Here is an 18,139-nt window from a genome sequence, read left to right as displayed (position 1 = left end):
TGGAGGGAGGTTACTGGCCAGGCTCCCTGGTCAGGTGGAGCCAGCAGCAGCTGTGCCTCACGGTGGGTGGGGCTGGTGGCTGTGTTTTGCGATCAGGCAATCACTGTCTGGGCTTCATGGTTAGGTAAGGCCCTAGTCTACGTTCTGTTTTGGGGAGGAATTATTGGCTGGGTTCCCTGCTTGAGCAAGGCTGCAGGCAACGCTCAACAAAGTAAGTGGGAGTAGTGGGCTCCACTTGCTGGGTGAGGCTGTAGGCTGGGTTCTGCAGCTGGAAAGTACTGTAGGGTGGGCTCCAAGGCCACCTGGGGTCACAATGCAGGCTCCCTAATCTGGCGGGGCCAGAGGTTACAACTTTTATTTTCAATGATCATATTTTCTAGAAGTTCTTTTTGTTTGTTTTCAATTCTGGCAGACTACTTTTGATCATCTCTCATTCCTTAGTCACACTTTTCAAAAGGGGTGTGTGTGTGTGTGTGTGTACTCACAATACATATACACAACATACAAATGTCTGTACATACACATACACTTATTTTATCCAATAATTCCCATAATGCCATATTTAGATGTCTGTCTGCATCCGCTTTTTCCTGTTTCTTCTGACTCTCTTATGTGGCTTTTTTCCTTCCTTTGTTTTACAATTTCCGATTACACATTTGTATTCCTTAGAACTTCACCTGTTTGTGGGAAGCCTCGAACACTGAATTTTGCATTTGCTTACACCATGCATCTCAGGCCACCGCCAAACAGGATTATGCTGAGATTACATTATCCACTGTGGTTTTCTTCAAGCTGCTTGGGTAATGGGAATTCTAGCTCTAAATCAACATAAAGGCGGTATTGTGGGGGCAGCTGGCTGGCTCTGTCAGTAGAACATATGACTCTTGATTTTGGGGTTGTGAATTCAAGCCCTGTTGGGTGTAGAGCTTATTTTAAAAATAAACAAATATTATAAATAAATAAAGGCTGAATTGTGGTCCTGAAGTTTCAAGGAATATCTTTTATACCTCTACCCAGAGCCAAGATTTAGACAGGTGAATTTCCTTAGGCTCTCTTCCTGGAATGGGCTTTTTCCCTAGTTCACCCAAACAGGGGTTTACCTTTTGGGTCCCCAATCTGAACTTCTGCCCCAGGCTTTGTCCCCTCTCCCCTCTGAACAGCCTTTTGTTTCTAGACTTCCAGACTTTAAATTGTAGGAAGAAAAATAAAGATGTTCATTTCTGCTGACTAGTAATATCTCCTAAGGAAGTAATTTGGAGAGGAAAAAATACCAAGATGTTTATTTTTTTCCTCTGTGATGGAAGGAAGAGGATTGAAGAGATTTTTTCTGTACTTGGCAAGCTTGTAGGATCTATGAGAAGTGGTGACATAACTCAACGATTATATAAATACAGATAATTAGAGGAAAAGAAACATGCTTTCCATACGAGAATTCCTGTTAACTCAGCAACAACCCTGAAACAGCATTAAGTATGGTACAATGAGATGTAAGAACCAGGAAGAGGAATGATTTAAAATTTCCACATGTCTCTAACACAGTTCTACCCTGAAATCATCTTTAAAAAATAAATATTGAGTCAAATACATACACACACATATACAAACACACATATAGTGACTACTGGCTCTGCTTTAGCAGGAAAATGCCAAGCTCAGGAAAATTCATGATAGGAAAAGATGGTTTTGTGACTGAGCAGAAGGGCAGATGATGAGTTTCCCCATGGGCAAGAACAGTTTAAAGCATCACTGTAACAAAATGGGAAAGTATAACCCATTATAGGGTGTCAATGGGCTAGGTCACAATCACCCTAGTGCACACCTCTCCCAATTAACTACCGCAACCATGCCCCCAGCTGATGTCCCCATCTCTGCTTTGGCCAGATCCATTCTCCAGTTGCCACCAAGACCATTTAAAGATAGGATATAAATCTTATTCTCTCACCCCATCTGCCTCAAACCCTCCAGCTCCTTATAGCGCTCAAGTCAGACACCAAGGTCCTGGATGTGGCTACAAGGCCGGGCCAGAGGTCCGCCTCCTCCCCAGGCTCCACTTCCTCTCCCTCTCTGTTCCAGCCACCAGGGGCCAGCCTGCAGCTGCTTGGGTGCTGCAGCCCTCACTCCCCTGTGTTCTCACCTCCCTCCACCTAGTGAATTCCATTCATTCTTCAGCTCTTACTTCAAGCACTGCCTTCAGAGGAAGGAGGCCCTGCCCCCAGGCCTCTGTTCTTCACTCTCAGGGCGCCACTGTTTCAGCTTCCTGTGGCTGTGGTGACTAACTACCACAAACTTGGTGGCTTACCCTTTCATAGTTCTGGAGGTCAGAGGTCTAAAATCAGTTTCACTGGACTAAAGTCGAGGTGCAAGCAGGGCTGGTTCCTTCCGGAAGCTCTCAGGAGAATAGCTGTCTTGCCATTTTTTCAGCTGCTGGTGGCTGCCTGTGTTTTGTGGCTTGTGGTCCCTTCCTTATCTCCAAAGCGCCTCACCCCCCTCTCTTCCTCCATCATGCTGTGCTCTTCTCTCATGACTCTGCCCCTCCTGCCTCCCTCTTACAGACACTTGGGGGTTACATCGGGTCTCCTTGGTAACCCACGGTAAGTACCCATCCTAACATCCTTAATCACATCTGCAAAGTCCCTTTTTGCCAGATAAGGTAACATATTCACAGGGACTAGGACATGGTGATATTTGGGGACTATTATGTAGCCTACCACAACCATGTGCCTTGCCTTCAAAGCAATGATCACCATTAGTAGTAATACAGCTCACACTCCCTCAAGTCATTATTTGATGAATGCTCATCCACTCCCTAGACTACAAGCTCCACAGGATAGGATCTCCTCTACAAAGATAAGAACAGAGTCTGTTCTTAATTTCTGGATGCTCAGCACCTAGGCCAGCACTCAAGATATATTTACTGCATGACAAGACAGATTATAAGCCAACTGCTAAAAATAATGCATGTAAAGTGGCAATATGCTACAAGGAAAATTTTCCTCTTAACTTTCATGACTGTTTTCACTTTGTTTTGTGCAATAAATAAAAGTGAAGATGGAAAAAACTGTGCTATGGAATAGGCTTCCCAAGAACTTCAACCCCCAAAGAAGTCTGTTAGTTGACTACTTACTTTGTATCCAGAAGTTGAAGCTGGTGGTTACTGTCTCTGTGGGACATCTTCAGTTTGGTGCTTTGCTCTGATATCGACAAGTCCACTCTGTTCAAAAGCTGAGAAATCTGGGAAAGAAGCTTTGCTTGTAATATCACATCTAATCTTTTCAGAGGTAACCTCAGATAGCATTTAATAAGCTACATTCTAGTCCATGACATTAAGGTTCAATATAATTTACTCAATTAATTTAGAAGCTCACCTTGTCTTTCCACTTCCATTTTCTATCATGCACACTCATCAAAAATCAGGACCAGGAGCACTGCCAAAATATTCATTAGGCTCTCAGTACTTAACTTTATAGTTCTCTGATAAGCAAGCCTACTTCCTCCCCGGGACCACTATGCCCATCTGCTGACAAAAAAATACAGTGTTTTGTTTTGTTTTGTTACCCTGGAATTTCTACCACAAACGTGGCTGCTAGTCATAGAGAACGGAACTCTTGTCACTTACAAACACCATCAAGGTCCCAGATTTACAGAGTGCCTGGGTAGCTCAGTCGGTTAAGCATCTGCCTTCAGCTCAGGTCATGATCCTAGGGTCCTGGGAGGGGGCCCTGCATTGGGCTCCCTGCTCAGCAGGGAGTGTGCTTCTCCCTCTCCCTCTGCCTGCTGCTCTGCCTACTTGTGCTCTCTATCTCTGTCAAATAAATAAATAAAATCTTAAAAAAAAAAATCCAGATTTACCTCCATATCAATTCAAGTCTCCAGAAGATTTTGTAAATTATATCCCTCCAACTCCTGTTTTTCATGACTTACCTCTTTCCCTTGTCTTTCTACTAAAATTTAATATAAAACTAGTCCTATATGACATGCATTTAGTTGCTGCAAAAGTTATGATGTTCTATGTTCCTTACTTAGAAATTCATGGAACAAGTATTTATTGGACCTAGAACAAAGGAAAAGTATGCCTCTTTTTATAGATTTCTATATGGATTTTACTTGGCATGGCTACTGGGAAGCTTAGTATTTCCTAAGCATTTATTTCTTAATGTGATAATTCTGTCCTCACTCATTCTGTGAAAAAAAATTGTTGGACTTGTTGTTTTGTTGTAGGTTGTTTTTTTTTTTTCATAGACTTATAAAATCTGTGTTTTTCACACAAGTAGATTTAGAGCTTCCTTGGATACATTTTGGACACAACCACTTTGAATCCAATAAGTTGACCAGATGCCTCATTTAACTGGAATGGTCTCTTTAACCATGAGGCAAGTCCTAGAAAATAGGCCCCTTCATGGCAAAGGGAAACTTTTAAGTGGCCAAAAAACAAACTGAAAAGCCAACAGTTTTGCTTAATGAAGTTGATCTGTGGATTTCAAGGTGGAATAGTCTAAGATTCATCAGCCAGCCTACCTTCTAGCTTTGTCTGAATCCTTTCCCACGAAGGACTGTGGTGAGGTAGCACACAGCATGAGTAACTACTTCCTGAACCCAAACTTGGGACATGTGGCATATAAAAGAAAGCCCAATCACTTACCTATGTAAGAACTGGTTTTGGAGCTATAATTTGGAATTTCTGGAATATGCTCATTGTTTTAGGAATGGGGGGAAAGAATCGTTGCAAGTAGGACCTTACCAAAACCTCTCGGTGCTTTGCTTGCCATACCCATGAAGGGCCACTGTAGTGAGAGAGAGGGAGGAAGAAGTAAGGAAAAACACGCACATTCCGGGCACCCTGGCTGGTTTCTCAACACCATGTTATTCTCAGCTAAGAACAAATTACCTATTTTTAAAAGGCTACCTGGAATCGGCCATACCTGTCCCTCTGCATCTTTGATTTTTGTTTCCAAGATAAGTTTGGCAGCTTGCTGTTCTTTGTTCAAGTGCTGGAGCCCCTCGTAAGTTGTTTTGTGCTCTGCAGAGAGTCTGGCTATGCTGGCGTCACATCTGTCCAGGCAAACAACAAAGCTAACTCTTATTAAAGTTTAAAAACAAGCACTGAAGCTTCTTGACACACTGGAAAATGCACGACCCCACTCCAAGAAACTGTACTATGACTCATCCTTTTCCATAGACGTTCACAGGAATATAGAGAGCTGCCCTCATGATGGCTTTTAAGTTAAACCACAGAGATGTTGCTTAATAAGAGTAGGGATGAAGCCATCCAAGCAACAAAGGCTTTTGCAACACCCACGAGTATGAAAGTGTGTGCAATGAGAGCCCGATGACAAAAGGCTAATATAACGTGCCAGATATGGCCCGTCCCTCTTTGGTGCCATTCCCCTCCTTTCAAGTGCTTTGGGTGTTCTTTGGATCTCAGAGGCAACTTCTACCACATCTGAAAGTATTGCTGCTAACCTCTACCACCTTGCCCATGTGGCTGTCTGCTCTGAGTGGCACCAGAGCAGAAGAAGCCTGTGCAGCAGGTCCCAGCTGCAGTGGAGCTGCTCTGCTCCTTGGGCCTGACAACCTGGTAGTTTCGACGGTGCTCAGAGTATCTGCAGCAGGGAAGCTCTGTTGGTGACCTCTGTCAAACCCTACTAGGAGAGGCAACAGGATAGCCCCCTGGGAATATGCGGCAAAGTCATGCCCTGTTCCAACCCACCCAGCCTGCTCACGAAGTAGCTGGTGGCTTGCTGCTGGGCTCTGGTAGAAACTACATGCCAAGGCACAGACATTAAGTGACCATGCAATCTAGTCAGTCCATCACAGGCACCCAGCTATAAAGGGAGGCATCTGAACAGCACGCCATCTTCAAAGGGAGGTATACCGAGACATCAGGCTTCAACAGGTCCCAAAGACATAAGTAAATTGCATGAGCCCAGACTCCTGTGGCATATACTCTTGCTACTGCCAGCCTTCCGCCAACTCACACATATGGCCTCTTGAGGAGTTTCTGAGCACCGGGTAGACCCAAGAAGGAAAACGCAGGCCTAGTTGATGGAAGGTGCCAATAGCTGACACCTTCCAGAAGAAGACTGCTGACACCTCAAAGCCCACTCAGGAGTGGCCCTCAAGGGTATCAAGGAAGGGAAACCCTCACAGTTGGCAGAAGTTCAAACAATGTACCTGAGGATTTATTTTGCCTAGAATAAAACATAGCCAGACATTCACAAGCATTAGCTAAGGGTGAGAGCCGTAGAAGACAGACACTGGTGACAAAGGAAAAGGGTTCTATAAATGGATTGCTCAGAACTGACAGAGCATTTCTGCTTCTTGTGAATGGTCTCTGTATCAAAGGGGCAGATGTCCACAAACTGTACTTCCAAACAACCTTGCCAGCCGGGTTCTGATTCAGATCCGGCCAGTGAGAGGCACTTGTGCCCCTCCCCGCCAGCAGGCACTGGGGGGACACGTGCTAAACTGCCCATGTGAGATTTACGGTCACCTCCAGGCACACACCTACAAATCACTTACTTCCATGTTACACACAGCTAATATTATCAATGGCTCCTTGCTGTGATTCTTATACATGCTACTTTCCTGGGAGCCAATAGCTGTTTCCTTCCTGTTGCTTCCCCAAATTTGCCAATGGTTTTATAAACTCTAATTTCCTGGATTAAACCCCTTCCTGCTAAAATACTTAGAATGAACAAGATGGGACTGGGAAGGGAGACAAACCATAAGAGACTCTTATTCTTAGGAAACAAACTGAGGGTTGCTGGGGGGTGGGGAGGAGGGATAGGGTGTCTGAGTTATGGACATTGGGGAGGGTATGTGCTATGGTGAGTGCTGTGAAGTGTGTAAACCTGGCGATTCACAGACCTGTACCCCTGAAGCAAATAATACATTATATGTTAATAAAATAAATAAATAAATAAAAATAAAATAAAATACTTAGAATGGTTTCTGTTTTCTTGACCAAACCTTGATGCATATATATAGTCATTAAAATTTCAAAAGGAAGAAAACAAAATATTAACCAACCTTCTCTGGATGTGTGATTTTAAAAAAATATATTCATTCTTTTCTAAATTGTACTTTTCTGCAGTAAGTATATATAATCTTATGATCAGAAAAACAATTATACAAAGAAAATATTTCTTTTTTTTTTTAATTTTATTTATTTATCAGAGAGAGAGAGGGGAAGAGAGCGAGCACAGGCAGACAGAATGGCAGGCAGAGGCAGAGGGAGAAGCAGGCTCCCTGCTGAGCAAGGAGCCCGATGTGGGACTCGATCCCAGGACGCTGGGATCATGACCTGAGCCGAAGGCAGCTGCTTAACCAACTTGGCCACCCAGGCATCTCCAAAGAAAAGATTTCAATCAACAGCCATGTACAAAGAATGCATTACAATTACACGGAACAGGGACACCTAGGTGGCTCAGTTGGTTAAGCGGCTGTCTTCGGCTCGGGTCATGATCCCATCGTCCTGGGATCAAGTCCCACATTAGGCTCCTTGCTCGGCAGGGAGCCTGCTTCTCCCTCTGCCTCTGCCTACCACTCTGTCTGCTTGTGCTCATTCTCGCTCTTCTCTCTCTCTCTCTGACAAATAAATAAATAAAATCTTTAAAAAAAAAAAAATTATACGGAACATGCACTATCCTACCATCTTTCCCTGGGCTCCCCATGAAGCAAAAATGAGGCTGGGGCATGAGGAACCCAGAGCTAGAGAAATGTGGGTAGAGTCACTGTCATGAAAATGAGGTCAGGTTCAGGGCAATACACAGGAGAAGTTGAGAGGCTGGAGTTGGAACCCCAATCCATAATTCATTCCTTCAGTCAATAAGTCTTTGTAGAATGACTACTATTTGTCACATGCTAATTATACAAAATGAGGACATGGTGCAAATTTTTTTTTCTTCAGTACACATACCACACAACCTAGAAACAATTTTTTTAAAAAGATTTTATTTATTTATTTGACAGACGGAGATCTCAAGTAGGGAGAGAGACAGGCAGAGAGAGAGAGAAAGGAGGAAGCAGGCTCCTCGATGAGCAGAAAGCCTGAAGTGGGGCTCGATCCCAAGACCCTGGGATCATGGCCTGAGCTGAAGGCAGAGGCTAATTTAACCCACTGAGCCACCCAGGTGCCCCACACAACCCAGAAATTTTTAAAAAAGATTCTCATGCCACTACCATGATAATGTTACTCAACTTATGTGTGTATTTTTCTATTATTGATGGAGATCTTATCTGACATTCTGTTCTTGTTCATTATACTGCAACTCAGACATAGAACTCAGAAGACCAGGAACTTGCTGAACAAGTTACTATAAATACACAGACTGAAGAACAAGCCTGTGACCACTCACAGTCAGTAAATCAGCAGTCTGAGATCTTCCTAAAAGCCCTGGGAATGTATTCTTTAAGATGTATATCTGCACTGGGGCCTCAATGGGGTTTATAAACTGTTCCCTATATAACTTAGACACTGAAAAGGATCCCACTCACTAAATCATATAAAGTATTTGCAGTCAACTATCAAAACTAGCATATTAATTGATAAAGGTTAAAGTATATATCCCTCTAGAAGTTTGAAAAATAAAATGTCGATCTATAGCTTATAAGCCTCAATAAAGATTAGAGGGCATGCTAGTACTTGGCTGGGCTTTCTAATAAACTGTAAGATTAACCAATTTACTAATCATTTTGTACTGAAATGTTGCAAATCAAAACTACTACCTGCTCTGTCAGTGAAACATGGTGGACTGAACACATGCCCTCATTTTGCCTCCCTCCTGAAAACCCATCAAGATGACTCCAGATGAATAAAAAAGGTATAAACCCAAAAGGACAAAAAAGAATGGGAGGGGAAAAAAAGTCTGGGAGAAAGCAGAAAACAGACAGATGGTGCAGAAGATGGAGCAAAGCGTATGTTTTGCTACAGCTGGGGCTAGAAGCTTAAAGGGCTCCAGACCTGAAAATGAGTAGATGTAAGAAGAAGTTTTAGTTTCCAGAGGGCACGCGGGGTAAGAACAGGCTCCCCTCGTGACAGAACACAGGAACCAGGGTAACCAAAACCAGAGACTTGAGTGGGGCTCCACCAGCCACGGAAAGCTCAAAAAACCCAAATATACAAAGAAACAAAACAAACAAAAAACCTGGATCAAATGAGTTGAAAAGAAATATGTTTAAGATACTGAAAAAAAATCAAATAATAATATCTATCAAGAGAACTCTAAACTATTAAACAAAAGAAGGCAGAAAGGGAAGAAAAACAAGTGGATAAGAGAAAAATGAGAGAGCCTAGAAGTAAACCACAGCGTCTTCAGACCTGACGAACTCTGACTGGACATGACTGAAGGGAGAGTCAGTGAGTCAGGACACAGTAGCAAGGAGTTCACTCAGAAGGCAGCAAAGACAGAGAGTCAAAACATGGGAAAATTGCTAAGAGACAAGGAGTCAATAACAAATAAAAAGATGTTAACATAAGTGACAGAGGTGTTGAGAAGTCCCTAAAGATGGAAATAGAGAGAATGACCTAAGGGGTGAGTGCTGACAGTTTTCTAAAACTGAAGAAAAACATGAGTTTTCAAGTGTTCAGTGAATACAAAGTGGCATAAATAAAGTAAATAGGGCATATGAAATTCTAATAACCCATTACAGAGAAAATCTTAAAAGCCACCAGATTCTGAAGACAGGTAACCTACCAAGGACCTACTGTAAGACTGATAGTCCACAGTACGTATCATAAGACAGCAGATATGGGGCATCTGGGTGGCTCAATGAGTTAAGCCTCTGCCCTCAGCTCAGGTCATGGTTTCAAGGTCCTGGGATCAAGCCCCACATCGGGCTCTCTGCTCAGTGGGGAGCTTGCTTCCCTCTCTCTCTCTGCCTGCCTCTCTGCCTGCTTGTGATCTCTCTCTCTGTCAAATAAATAAAATCTTAAAAAAAAAAAAAAAAAGACGACAGTAAATACCATAATGGCAAATGCAAAATAAAGACAGAGACACTTTTAGACTTGCAAAGATTAAGAAATGCATTGCCCACAAAACCTAACCTGAAAGAGTCACTAAATCATTTCTTTCATTAGAAAGAAAAGAGAGAGTATCCAGGAATGCCTGGCTGGCTCACTTGGTAAAGTGTGTGACTTCTGATCTTTGGATTGTAAATCTAAACCCCACATTGGGTATAGAGATTAAAAATAAAATCTTTAAAAAAAAAAGCATCCAGAGAAGGGAGTGGGATGCACAAAACAATGGTGAACAAACTGAGATTACTGGTAAATTTAATATACTGCATATGCCGAAGAAAGTAAGCTACAGAACAATTATTCCAACCTTAAAAGTCTTTTCTTGGTACTGACTCACATTTACCTGAAGTTGAACAACTTGTTTAACTCATTTTGTTAAAATGCCATAATCCTTTTTGGAAGTAACAGAAAAAAATTAATGGGACAAATTTTTTTTGTAAATATTGACTTAAATACTTAAAATATTTTTAAATATGTTAAACAATCTGAAAAAACTGCATTTATATCTTTTATATATAAAATGCATTTATATATAAATGCATTATATATATATGCATTTATATCTTTTCAGTATTCATAGTACAATATAGACAATTAAGCAATAATTATGCCTTGTTCTTCTGTTTTGGAAATCTTTTTGAATATGAATGCCCAATATTAGAGAAAGTTTGTAGAATCAAGGTATATCACACAGTACTAGCAGAAAAATCAATTTTATAAGCTTTCCAAAACAGAAATATATTTCCCTGTGCCTTTCGATTTGGTGTTCAGTGAATACAAAGTGGGATAAGTAAAAAGATTTTAGATATTAACCCCAAAGAAACAAAACTGAGGGGATAAAAAGGCAAACTAAGTATAATTCTGTATCTGTATAAATTCCTATGGTTTAACTTGCTACTATTTTAGAATATAAACTAAAAGTCCTTGAAAATGTCCCAGAAGAAAAAAAAAATGCCCCCAAAGTGTTGCTTCCTATCCTCTAACTTCCAGCATCATCTCACACATCTCTGTCCCTTTTCCCCCCTTCATCCACATACACCGATTATATTCCAGGGCTTTGAACTTATCTCACTCCTTCCCACTTCAAGGTCTTGACCCATGCTGTTCTCTGTCTAGAATGTTCATCCCTGACCTCTTCACTTGGTTAGTTACTGTTCATCCCTCAGAGCTAAACGCACAAGTCACTTCCTTAAGGAAGCCTTCCCAGAGAGAGCCCCCAGAGATCAGGCACACACCAATTACACACTTTGGGAATGCCCCACTTACGTCTTTTGCTGAACTTCTTGTAATTAAAACTTTTTATGATAGTTATTATTTTGGAACTCCAACTTTTGTTTCATAATATAGTCTCATTATCGGTCCATGCCTGGCTCACTTTATTCAGTTAATTATTTTTAATAACTGCACCCATGAAAGTAAGCATTTTGAATCTTGTGTCATCATTCCCTTGTTTTCCTATTAAGAAAATTAACTACAAGCCATGAAAGAGATTTTGAACCATAGAGGTTACCAGAAGGGAGGTAGGGGGAGGGTGTGAAATAGGTGATGGGGATGACAGAGGGTCCTTGTGATGAGCACCAGGTGATGTATGGAATTGCTGAATCACTGTATTGTACACCTGAAACTAACATAACACAGTGTGTTAACTACTGAAATTTAATTGGAATTAAAATTAAGTGGAATTTTTTAAAAAGACAATTAATTATATACACATACTTAAGTACATATATATGTAAATCGTATATTAATATATCTTCCCACCTTAAGTACACATTGACAGATTGAAAGAGAAGAATATCTGACTTGGACAGATGCAAAAAACACTTGAGAAAACCCAATACAAATTCATAGATTCTTAATGAATTAGGCATGTAGAAAAACTTAATCTGATAAATCTATGTTTAAGGAAAAAGACAAAAAAAAATAATACTAGAGCAAGGGTACCTGGCTGGCTCAGTCAGTCGAGTGAGCAACTCTTGGTTTCAGCTTGATTCCTGATCTCAGGATCCTGGGATCCAGCCCCAGGTCAGGCTCCACACTCAGTGTGGAGCATTATTAAGCCTAAGCATGGAGCCTGCATGGGATTCCCTCTCTCCCTCTGCCCCTCCCGACTGCTTGTGCATTCTCTCTCTCTTTAAAATAAATAAGTAAACTTTAAAACTTAAAAGAACAAAAAACTAGAGCAATTACCATTCCAAATGGAGAAACATAGAAGAATTCCATTAAAGTAAAAACCCAGAGGAAAATGCCCCCAATCACAACTTAACACTGTGTTGGAGGGTTTAGCCATTGCAAAATGACAGGAAAAAGAAACGAAGGATACAAGGATAAAAAAACAAAAAATAAAATTGTCATTATTTATAGATGACATTTCTATAGAAAACTCCAAATAACTAAAAATAAATTATTCAAATCATAAGTAAAATTAAATAATTGTTTTACAGTAAGTTTGATGTCTGCCTCCCCTACTAGACAGAATATAAACTGCAAGCAAGAGGGACAATATCTGCCCTTTTCATCACAAAAACCCTAGTGCCCAGTACATTGCTTTGCATGTAGGAGAGGCTCAATAAATATTACTGAATGAATGAACATAAAGATATTTACTATAAACCACAAACTGTGCAAGATCCTTGATACATACTACTTCATTTCATCTTCACAAATCATCTCCATTTCACAAATGATGATTAAAAACAATACCTAATATAGTTCTTTTTTTTTTTTTTGAGTTCTTAATTTTTTATCATGTATTATTTAAATCTTATTTGGGGTTATCCGAGGTTTAAACATACCACGAAATAAAGAAAGATATTATAGAAAGGCTTTATTTTCCAATCCAGAAACAGCTTTCTGGTTAGAAACTGTCAGGTATTGCTACATCAGACCAGTTTTATTATCTCTGCAGAGCTGTTCGAGGGACAGACTAAGTTTGAAAAGTTATTTAGAAAGGCCTTGAAATTATCCTGATGCTCATGGCTCACTAATTTTCACGAGCTATAGCTTGGCTTCAATACTATTTCTCACTTGGAAACACAAATACTACAACATAAATTTCTATTAACACCAAGCAGTAGTTACATAGATTAAATTATGGTACCCCCATGTAGCACAACACGCCATATCCAAGGAAGCAGTATGTTAGATCTATGTGTATACTGGAAGAAAGCCCACAATATATTGCTATATAGGAGCACAGAAGTTGCATCATCATCATAATATATCACTTTGTAAAATTAAAATCACACTGTTAAGTAATTGTTATGCGCAAATCATACTACTATGATGATAAGTTATTATCTTGTAACTATGTATGAGAAAAGTCTGAAAGGACAGACAGCAAGCTGCTAACATTAGTTACCTGTAAGGAGTACAACAGAGAAAAGGGCGAGTGAGCTTTCATTTTTATGTTATATATTTCATAGTGTTTCTGACTGTTTATTACCAGCACATTTCACTTTTTTTTTTAAGATTTTATTTATTTATTTGACAGACAGAGATCACAAGTAGGCAGAGAGGCAGGCAGAGAGAGAGGGGGAAGCAGGCTCCCTGTTGAGCAGAGAACCTGATACGGGGCTCGATCCTAGGACCCTGGGCTCATGACCTGATCTGAAGGCAGAGGCTTAACCCACTGAGCCACCCAGGCGCCCTGTCGCTTCTATACTTTTATAAGTAAGGGGACAAAACCGATCGTGGGGGGAGTATGCAGGGTATGATACCAAAGCCTGCCAACAGAAAACACGCACAATGGAATCAACTCTGGTTTTCTTAGGTTAAAAACAAAGTTATCCTTGCTCTCAAATATTTCAGGGAAAAAACTTACATATGAAAGAATAATAGAGTAAATGAAACAAAATGTTAACACTTGTGAATCTTGCAAATTTTCTGTAGGTTTCAAATTATTTCAAAATAAATAAATAGATAAATGCTACAAAAGGGGGAAACTATATAGTTATCTTGGCTGATATTGAATTAAAAGCATAATTTCTGTCTTTTCCCAAAAAACACTCATAAAAAACAGCCTCAGGGTTCTAAATATAACTGTGTGCATGCCTCAGCAGCTTTTGTTAAACAAGAATTCACAATGAAACTGAAGAGTTGCCCTTGCCCTATTTTATCCCAAGTTTATATTATAGATGAGCCAATAATGTAGTCATTACAAAATTTCCCTTTTCAGGTCTTTAGATGTAGCTGTCTCCCAGGTGCAGTTCTCAATTGTGGCCATTGTGTGGCAGAGTAACTTTTCATCTGGTAATCAGATCAATGATGGGGACATGGTCAGAAGCCCAAGAGTCCTAGAGGTCTAGCAACAGACTGACCAGGCAACGTGCTTAAGCAGAATGTTTCTTATAGTTTGTGACATGGTGGCATAGTGCACCAAAGGCAGTGACATTTAAAACATTAAGTTGTTCACATTCCATATTATAATTACCTATATATATAATAATTCATATATATATATATACACACACACACACACACACAGCTAAGCCCTTAAAGGCAGGCAATAATTTAATTGAATCAGAGCACAGAGCAATTTCTATCACAGGGCATCGTCAAAAACAGTAGAGAAGCACCTGGGTGGCACAGTCGGTTAAGTGTCCGACTCTTGGTTTCAGCTCAGGTCATGATCAGGGTTGTGAGACCAAGTCCTGAATCAGGCTCCACACTCAGCGTCGAGTCTGCTTAAGAGTCTCTCTCCCTCTACCTGTGCCCCTTCTGCTCGTTCTCTCTCCCCCACCTCAGTAAGAAGATAAATAAGGAAATCTTTAAACACAAACAAACAGTAGAACAATTTACCAGCAATTAATGGAGCCTAAGATCTAGGTGTGATATCTGCAGAGGCCACCAGCTTAATAAAAGATCGGGGGGGTGGGGGGGGTGGGGAAGAAAATAAATAAATAAATAATCGACCGATCAGGGAAAGAGTCAAAGAGAGTCTTGCTAAAACCACTGTCCTCACAAGGTGACTGAGCACCAGACCCTTCATATTCCAGGGGAAACAGACATCACTAGAATAACCCAGCCAAGTCACTAAACAAATCAACAACAACAAAAGCAAATGGGGGTAAGGGCTGTCAGTATTCAGGATTGCTGTGCTAGAATACCTAAAAAGTCCAGTCTTCAATAAAAAGTTATGAGACACACAAAAACACCAGAAAATGTGAACTAAACACAGGATAAAAGCAGGAAAAGAAACTGCCAGTGAGAGGAAACAGGTGTCAGATTTAATAGACACAGACTTCAAGGCAGCCATAATAAATGCAGGATGATCAAAGAAATAGAGAAAACATGCTTTAAGAAGTAAAGGGAGCTATAATGATAATGTCTCATCAAATAAAGAGTATCAACAAAGAGACAGAAGTAATTTTTTTAAAGGACCAAATGGACCCAATCAAGAAAGTGAAAAGAAAGCCCTCGGAAAGGGGTAAAACTTCTTCAGCTCAGATATCTGGTAAGGGAACTGAATCTAGAATAAAGAACTTCTACTGCTCAATAATAAGAAGACAATTAATCCACTTAAAAATGGGCAAAGGATCTTCCAAAAACAATTCTCCAAGGAAGACTTGCAAATGACCAATAAACATGCTGAATGATGTTCAGCACCATTAGTCACTAGGGAAATGCAAATCAAAACCACATTCCCACCCATGAGGTTGGCTCTAATCAGAGACAGACAAGTGTTGGTGAGGAAGCGGAGAGATCAGAGCCCCCACATAGGGCTGCTGACACCATAAAACGGTGCAGCCAATTTTGGAAAACAGTCTGACTGTTCTGTTCCTCAAAAAGTTAAATACAGGTGCACCTGCGTGGCTCAGCAGATGGTCTGCCTTCGGCTCAGGTCATGATACCTGGGTCCTGGGATCGAGCACCATGTCAGGCTCTCTGCTGGGTGGGGAGTCTTCTTCTCCATCCTCCCCACCCCCCAACTTGTGCCCTCTCTCATCTCTTTCTCAAATAAATAAATAAAATCTTTTTTAAAAAGGTTAAATATAGAGTCACCACATTATACAACAATTACACTCTTAGGTATATATATCCAAAAGAAATGAAAACATATGGCCACACAGAAACTTGTATATGAATGTTGGTGGCAGCATTATTTATAAGAGCCTAAGATTTTTAATCTGATGATGTCCAATTTATTTTTTCCTGTGCACCTGGACTTGCTTACCTTGAGGGAACTTGGGTATCTGCCTCTGTGTGCAGCCACTTCTCCTCTAAGGCTCTGATGCCAGGAAAACAGACCTTGTAGGGGAAAGTGGAAGTGGCCACTGAGCACTAGAAAAAATGATTCAGCAGGCCAAGTAACAGACCAGCTGCTCCAGTGGGAATGTGAATGCTGAACTCCCTTAGTTCCACTTCAGGAGGGAACGGGAAACCCTCTGAGAAAGTCCTGTTCAGAGGGTTCCACTCTTAGTGGGGTAAGGGTGTCTCTCCCCTCCACACAGAAGCATGGGGGAAGCTGCAGGTCCTCCTTCCTATCATGGTGTGGCATCACCCATGGATCCACAAACACTGGAAAATAAAACCTGAAACAAGATAGCAGACTAGTAATTGAAGACGACCACTTAAAAAGTTCATATCCCTGAGGCATCTGGGTGGGAGAGTCAGTTGAGCATCCGACTCTTGGCTTTGGCTCTGGTCCTGCTCTCAGAATCGTGAGATAAAGCCCTGTGCCGAGCCCTACATGGGGCTCTGCACTTAGCACGGAGTCTGCTTAAGATTCTCTCTCCCTCTCCCTCTTCCCCTCCCCTTGCTCACCCGTGCTTTCTCTCACTTTCTCTCTCTCTCAAATGAATAAATAAATCTTAAAAAGAAAAAGTTTAGGGGCGCCCGGGTGGTTCAGTCAGTTAAGACTTCACCTTTGGCTCGGTCATGGCCCCAGGGTCCTGGAATCAAGTCCCGCATTGGGCTCCCTGCTTGCAGGGAACATGCCTCTCCCTTTCCCTCTGCCACCACCCACCCCCCAAACTGCTTGTGCTCTCTCACTCTCTGTCTCAAGTAAATAAACAAAAAAAATCTTAAAAAAAAAGGGGGGGGGCACCTGGGTGGCTCAGTGGGTTAAGCCTCTGCCTTTGGCTCAGGTCATGATCTCAGGGTCCTGGGATCGAGTCCCGCATAGGGCTCTCTGCTCAGCAGGGAGCCTGCTTCCTCCTCTCTCTCTCTGCCTGCCTCTCTGCCTACTTGTAATCTCTCTCTGTCAAATAAATAAATAAATCTTTAAAAAAAAAAAAAGTTATACTCTTCCAATTCAATGCAAGAAAGCCAAAACTTCGCCAACAAATTTCTTTCTCAGAAGCTGATTTCAACAAACAGTCTCATTAGCATTCCAGGGGAAAGACTAGTAGAACCACAGAAAAAGGAAAAATAGGGGGTTTTCATAACAAATGTTCATGATTGTTTCAGAGTAAATAAAGTATTTATTACAGAGAAGGAACCTGCTGGGTAGAGAAGTTAGTAAGAAACTGCATAGGAAGAATGTAAAATTCCTGAAAATATTTCAAGGTCATCTCTTGATTTTTTAATTGGAACCAGCTTCATGAGTCTATTTTCATGGCTGCTGCCCTTGTGATAATAAGTGCTCCCGCAGGTTATGTGTTCACTCCACGCCACGCCCTGTGCTAGGCCTCGTCCATATGTTGCTCCACTTAATCTTCATCTGCAGCTAAAGTGCACACACAGGTCCTCAAGAGTTTTCCAGAAATCCCTGCTCTGCTTTGTAGCTCTGAAGCCCTTCTAACTCCTCACTCTTCTGGGAGGTGTTGCAGAACGGGGTTGCTTTTAAGCCAATTTCCACACAAAGGATTCAAGTTTTTCAGTCCTATTACAGGGGTTTTCTAGATTACTGATTCATCCAAACAAATATTAATTATCTACTGTTTTCCAGAGACTGCTCTATGCATACACATTACAAAAATAAAAGATGTGGTACTCGCCCCAAGACGGTAAAGAAAACAGAGAGATTCAATAGAACAAAATGCTAGGGGAGCTCAGGAGAGTGGGCAATCACGGAAGACTTCCTGAAGGAGGTGATATTTGAGCTGAACTTTAAAGGCTGACTAGACATTAGAAAAAAGAGGGGAAAGGTATGCTGAGTGCAAGAACAGCATGTGCAAA

At 41.2% G+C, this 18,139-nt stretch overlaps 1 protein-coding gene across 2 annotated transcripts in view; it reads right to left on the bottom strand.

Annotated features, from left to right (window-relative positions):
* Nucleotides 1-18,139, bottom strand: part of FAM81A (family with sequence similarity 81 member A) — an 81,100-nt gene that overhangs the window by 18,092 nt on the left and 44,869 nt on the right. For both annotated transcript variants that reach the window (XM_059372039.1, XM_059372040.1), the window contains exons 5-6: nucleotides 4,920-5,049; nucleotides 3,125-3,231 (exon numbers count right to left, since the gene is read on the bottom strand). In XM_059372039.1, the coding sequence (XP_059228022.1) occupies nucleotides 3,125-3,231; nucleotides 4,920-5,049 (237 nt within the window). The remainder of the gene's footprint in view (nucleotides 1-3,124; nucleotides 3,232-4,919; nucleotides 5,050-18,139) is intronic.

This window comes from Mustela nigripes, chromosome 13, assembly GCF_022355385.1.
Source record: "Mustela nigripes isolate SB6536 chromosome 13, MUSNIG.SB6536, whole genome shotgun sequence".
Lineage (NCBI taxonomy): Eukaryota > Metazoa > Chordata > Mammalia > Carnivora > Mustelidae > Mustela > Mustela nigripes.
This window is presented reverse-complemented; position numbering and strand designations above follow the sequence as displayed.